The sequence below is a fragment of the Triticum aestivum genome, chromosome 6A (genome assembly GCF_018294505.1).
Source record: "Triticum aestivum cultivar Chinese Spring chromosome 6A, IWGSC CS RefSeq v2.1, whole genome shotgun sequence".
Classification (NCBI taxonomy): Eukaryota; Viridiplantae; Streptophyta; class Magnoliopsida; order Poales; family Poaceae; genus Triticum; species Triticum aestivum.
This window is the reverse complement of record NC_057809.1, coordinates 19,687,284-19,693,283: the sequence shown is the minus strand read 5'-3', so window position 1 is coordinate 19,693,283 and position 6,000 is coordinate 19,687,284. Positions and strand designations below refer to the sequence as shown.

Here is a 6,000-nt window from a genome sequence, read left to right as displayed (position 1 = left end):
GAAAAACGTCTGAATCTCTCCCACCTCACTCATCCCTCCCCCCTGAGCTCTCTCCGCTCATCCCCAAACCCAATTCCTCCTCCACTTCCCAAATCCCGGCGAGAACCACTGCCTGCGGACGGCGACGGCGCGCCGAGCAGCTGCCGGCCTCCTCCCCTTCCCCAGATCGGCCGGTCCTCCCACGGCGCTGCTCCACGAGCTCGCGTCCGCCACCGAGCGGCGAAGAGCCCGCTTCCGCTTCGTGAGGCTTCGATGGCCACGAGGGCTTTGAGGGAGGTGGTGGTGAGGAGGAGGGTCGGAGCGGCGGGGATTGGAGGCGGCAGGCGCTTCTCCGACAGCGCCGCCGCCGCTGCTCCGGTGGGCGCGGCCGAGAGGGGAGAGGGGGGAGGCGGGAAGGCCGTGAACCTCTTCACCGCCGTCAACCAGGCGCTCCACATCGCGCTCGACACCGACCCGCGGTGAGGCCCCCCCGCTGGTCCTAAATTATCTGATAATTTAACATTTCTTTCTGCTGTAATAATATGTTCCGCTGTCAACATCTCTGCTGTACACCATGTCAGTATACTAGTGTTCCGAGTAGAACACAAGCTCTTAATAAAATTGAAGGAAACATAAATACAAGTTAGTAGTACATTGCTGTTGCATTCAGTTCGATACACCATTGTGCATTTTTTTGCTCGTTTGCTGCCTTAATTGGGGATGATGTTTGTTTGGACAGTTAATAATAATGTAATTTAAAGTACAGTAATACGTTTTTGGCAAATGACTGTGCTAGGACGAAGGGTTTCTATTTGTTTTGGACTATTGACTGCAGTGGCTTATGCTTATCTGAACATTCCCAGATCAAGTTCAATTTCAGTTAGTTATACACGCGTTCCAGTGAACTGAAGATGGGTTTCATTTTGACAGCTCTTATGTCTTTGGAGAGGATGTGGGTTTTGGCGGCGTCTTTCGCTGCACAACAGGGCTAGCTGATCGATTTGGGAAACAAAGAGTATTCAATACACCATTGTGTGAACAGGTGCATCTTTACTTGCCATACCTGCCTAAGCTAATGGCAATACTACAGTAAAATGTGAACAAATCAGTGTTTACAGTCTTCTATGCTTGACTACAGACATACATTTAAGTTCACTATACTGAAGTTCATATGGCTTAGGTGTAACAGTGCACTAAGTCCTTAATTCTGCATTACGCAAGTTCTGGATAAAATAAGAAGTGATTAGCGACATTCATACTACATGCATATACTATATCACATTTTTCTTTCAGATCCAAGAACATCACACAACTCTGAAAACAAAAACTCTAGACCAGACCTGAATTTTGTACTATTCACAGTCTGATTTATCTTTTTTGTTTTTCTATGAAATTGTAGACAATAATTGGAGTTGAAATTGTGTGTCATGATAGATGTGTATTATCGTTATGTCATGATTTGGTTTCAGATTTTTTTTCCATGATATTCAGATGTGATTTTATGCATTCTAGTGCACTAGTACGCCTGAAGTGTGCTTCTGCATGCTATATGCCCTATCCTAACCAATGACCAGTTCTTCTCAAACAGGGTATTGCCGGATTTGCTATTGGCTTAGCAGCGATGGTGAGTCAAAGAGAAAATTGACGGTTTCTTTGTAACAGTACTTTTCAGGTTCCTTGATTTACCAATAGTAGTTTTTTCATCAGTTTTTGCAAGTTCCACAGTTTTAAAACTTACATTTTACTAGTAATTATGATTCATATCACTTGAATTTGTGGAGCTTAAAGATTCCTTTGAATGGGAGACTGGATATGCTGTATGTAATTACATCATTCATTTTAATCAAAATATGTGCATGGAACAGAAACCTTACAATCCACCTTTCACCGGAAAAAAGGGAACCTTACAATCTTGCATCACTGAGTAACTTTTTGCAGGTCACTGAATCACTATTCACTTCTATCATCTTCGCAATGGAAGCCTCATATTATTTACTTATCTTCAACATGCAGGGTAATAGAGCTATTGCCGAAATCCAGTTTGCAGATTATATCTTTCCAGCATTTGATCAGGTATGTCTCTGATTCCATTCAGAATTATTTACCTACTAGAGTTCTTTCCTTATGGAGAGCAGACACTTTTAAGTAGTTGCTATATGGACTGCATTATATTACTGAGTTATCTCAGTTGATGGAAGTACCTTGGCTACTTGTTACCAGAGATTATTGGAGGTTCACTTTCTTAGTGAACTCTGGACTCTGCATTGATACTGTTGCATTCAGTTGTAAAACCTTTTTAGTTCTTGAACATTGTCAAGTTGACTCAATTTATATAAGTTTGATCATGTCTTGTTCGAACCTGTTCATACGACTTCTGATGCAGATTGTCAACGAAGCCGCTAAATTCAGATACCGAAGTGGAAATGAATTTAACTGTGGAGGTAACTATTTTTTCCCTGCAGAAAAAATAACTGTTCCCCATTTTGAAAGGGATCGTTCCATGTCCCATGCTGATTTTTATGTTATTTAATGGTGAAACATTCTGAAGTTGTCATCCCTTATTTTCTAGGTTTAACAATTCGATCTCCATATGGTGCTGTTGGACATGGTGGTCACTACCATTCACAGTCACCAGAGGCCTTCTTCTGTCATGTTCCTGGCCTGAAGGTTAGTCTGTATATCTAACGCTCTCTGTCCAATAATTGCAATCATTTATAGTAAATAGCTCGGATACAAGTGGAAACCACATTGTCTAATTGACTAAGATATTTTATTTGTAAAATCGGGTAGTATAACAATATCAATCAACATTTTCCGGTACTCCTGTTTGATGCTCTACAACATTTCTGAAATTGTATACAGAAATTGCTGTTCTTGTTCCCTGAGTACCAAGAAAAATGCAATTTCAGGTTGTCATACCTCGGAGCCCACGTGAGGCCAAGGGACTGTTACTGGCCAGCATTCGTGACCCAAACCCAGTCATCTTTTTCGAGCCAAAGGTAGAGCAAAAATATGAAAGAAGTTTCTCAGTTGGTTAAGACTCATATATATCCATGTTGTAGAATAAGTGCAAGAGAACAGCTGATGTACAATATTGAATTGATTATTGCGGAATGCTCTTACAAGCATCTTTCCTCTCTTCTTTACAGTGGCTTTACCGTTTGTCTGTTGAAGAAGTTCCTGAGGGGGACTATGTGCTGCCTTTATCCCAGGCAGAAGTGCGTATATCTCCATCCTGCATATTGTTTTGGTGATGAGGGAACCCAAAAATATTTATGCAACTTCTATACTTTAGGTGATCCGCAAAGGAAGTGATATAACACTTATTGGTTGGGGAGCTCAACTTGCAGTGCTGGAACAAGCGTGTGAAGATGCTTCAAAGGTCAGTTATTTTAGTTCTTAAATGCAAAATTCAGTTAATGCTTCCATGGCCGAAACTATAGAAAAAAAAACTAACATATTCGTATATTGTCGATGAAATAGAATTAACTAAACATTCTGATTCCATTTGCCCTGATTCAACAACTGCAAGATAAGTTGGAGCCACTTGATCTTTACTATATACTCCCTCCGTCCGAAAAAGCTTGCCCCTCAAATGGATGTATCTAGCATCAAGTTAGTGCTAGATACATCCATTTGAGGGACAGGCTTTTTCGGACGGAGGGAGTATATGATTAGCAGACAGTTGGTAAAGCACTTGAACACTTCTGCATTTCAGAATGCACATGCTAATCTAGATCTAGGAAGACTGGTTGCGTTTCACTTTTAAGGATTACCACCGATCACCATAGAACCCCAATTGTGACTACAGCCGACCATCATGGCATACTACCTCCATCTAGGTGAATAAGTCATTCGCGTAGTTCTAGGTCATCGATTTGAGGAATTAAATGTGTTATATGTCATGAAAAGTATATCACTGGATTTCTACACGGATGTAGTTTCTAAATATATATTTTTTGTCACATATAATACATATTTAGATAGTTAAATCGTCGACCTAGAACTACGCGAATGACTTATTCACCGAGACGGAGGTAGTAGCGATAATACCATGGTTGTTCTGGCTATCCAAATCATTTAATGGCAAATCATTGCAAATTATACTTGTGTGTCTTGGTGTTGCCTCTTGGATGTTACCATCTTTATTCATCTCCATGTCTTCATTACCTTGCACAGTGTTCCATAAACTGTGTCTGACTATCAATCAGTACATTGATTCCAGGATGGAATTTCTTGCGAGCTCATAGATCTAAGAACACTAATTCCATGGGACAAGGAAACGGTTGAGGCCTCTGTCAGCAAGACCGGAAAGCTTCTTGTACGTTGCTTCTTTGGGCTTATTCTTTACTCCATTGTCATTTTATTAACCTAGAACGCCCCATTACTATCATCATCTTCAATGAGTCAAGTACCATCACAGATTAGTCACGAGGCCCCGATAACCGGAGGGTTTGGTGCGGAAATCGCTGCATCCATTGCCGAGCGCTGCTTCCAGAGGGTAGGGTACTAAATCTTTAAGCTGTTTAATTGAACAAAGGAAAACCTTAACACATAAGAGCAATACACTTAGATAATCATCCCGAAGTTGACGTGATCAAAATCTCTCAAATATATGTGTTGCAGTTAGAAGCGCCTGTCGCAAGGGTCTGCGGCCTCGACACCCCTTTCCCTCTTGTTTATGAACCATTCTACATGCCCACAAAGAACAAGGTAATTAGTGGGATGAGTGCTGATTTGATCTTTGTGTTGGCTGCATTGGTATATACATACAGCTCTGAACTTGATGTGTTGGTTGGTTGTTGCAGATCCTAGATGCTATTAAAGCAACTGTAAATTACTGAGGTTGGTGCAGGAGAGCAGCAAGCTGGTATATATTGCTGTATGTAGAAACTTCCATTATGTATGTATTGTGTACAAGTGAGTATATGTTGCTGGTCCGTGGCGTAAATGCACATCCACGCACAAGTTTATCCGAGACGACACCAATAAAAGTGCAAATATTCTGCAATTGTCAGTCCCTTTCTTCTATCTAAAATATTAGAAAGAAGTCAACTGCTTTTTCAGAGAGAGAAGAAAAACAAGTGAAATGCTGATGAAGTAAAAAGAAATGGAATCTAGCATTAATACAATTTCATTACAGCAGGGAAATGGGGAAACCCCTGTGAATCGTTAGGGCAGAGTGCAGATAACTCAGCAGTTGACAAAGATTAAAATTGCCCGCACGATTTGCATGTTTCAGGAAGGCTCGATTTCCTGATCTACAGCGCAATCTCCCGCGATTTCCTGAATGATGCAAATCGTGCGGCAGATTTTAATCAGCGATAGCGCCATCTGTTTTGCCCGCAATTTAAAGCAGATTTTAATCAGTGATAGCGCCATCTGTTTTGCCCGCAATTTAAAATTGTGATGTTGATCTGCTTGCTCTTCACTGCTGGGAGTATTTGGCACTGTTAAAAGTTACTGTCACTATGTACCTTTTTTTGAGAGTGACCCTGTACTATAGTAATTAAACAGTACCATGTAGTAGTGGTTAATTAGTAGTACGGAAGTACTTCACCCCCCCCCCCCCCCCCCACCCCACCAAAAAAAGAGGCACATACCGGCAGCAATGTTCAACTCCTCTGGATCTTTTACCAAAACCAACTTCTGATCGTGTCTGTGAAACCAACAATGCTAGCAAAAACAGAAGATACTGGCTGTAGTAGCTGACAGATTTTCACATTGTAAATGACTAAATGCACAAAGGCAAGAGGGTGTGATCGACTTCATTCTGCAACCACTGAAAGTGAACCGTGTTCCTTGGGACGGTTGCTCCTTCGCTGAAGGTGAACCGTGTTCCTTGGCATGGTTGCTCCTTCCACCCATTTCATAGTATACACCAGGATCTGCTTTGCCGCATTCGCCTCCCGGAGGCCCCCCACCGACCGTTCATGTAGGCGGACGGAGCGGCAATGTCGATGGTGGCTGTCAAGGCAGCCCACGAGCACGCCAAGGACCAGACAACCATCACAATGGAGA

At 42.0% G+C, this 6,000-nt stretch overlaps 1 protein-coding gene across 1 annotated transcript; it reads left to right on the top strand.

Annotated features, from left to right (window-relative positions):
* LOC123131723 (2-oxoisovalerate dehydrogenase subunit beta 1, mitochondrial) lies at positions 1-4,990 on the top strand. Its single transcript, XM_044551397.1, has 13 exons — positions 1-458; positions 910-1,021; positions 1,568-1,603; positions 1,993-2,052; positions 2,363-2,420; positions 2,549-2,646; positions 2,889-2,978; positions 3,129-3,197; positions 3,275-3,361; positions 4,205-4,300; positions 4,403-4,480; positions 4,606-4,692; positions 4,788-4,990. Exons 1-13 carry the CDS (start codon positions 253-255, stop codon positions 4,821-4,823), a joined length of 1,113 nt encoding a protein of 370 aa, XP_044407332.1. The 5' UTR covers positions 1-252; the 3' UTR covers positions 4,824-4,990.
* The last annotated feature ends 1,010 nt before the right edge of the window (positions 4,991-6,000 follow it).

Bases quoted from the DNA above. Each gene is read 5' to 3' on its own strand.
- LOC123131723 (XM_044551397.1), top strand. From the start codon at position 253: ATGGCCACGAGGGCTTTGAGGGAGGTGGTGGTGAGGAGGAGGGTCGGA. The intron at 1,022-1,567 runs GTGCATCTTTAC...CTTCTCAAACAG, and splicing joins ATACACCATTGTGTGAACAG to GGTATTGCCGGATTTGCTAT. The intron at 4,301-4,402 runs GTACGTTGCTTC...GTACCATCACAG, and splicing joins GCAAGACCGGAAAGCTTCTT to ATTAGTCACGAGGCCCCGAT.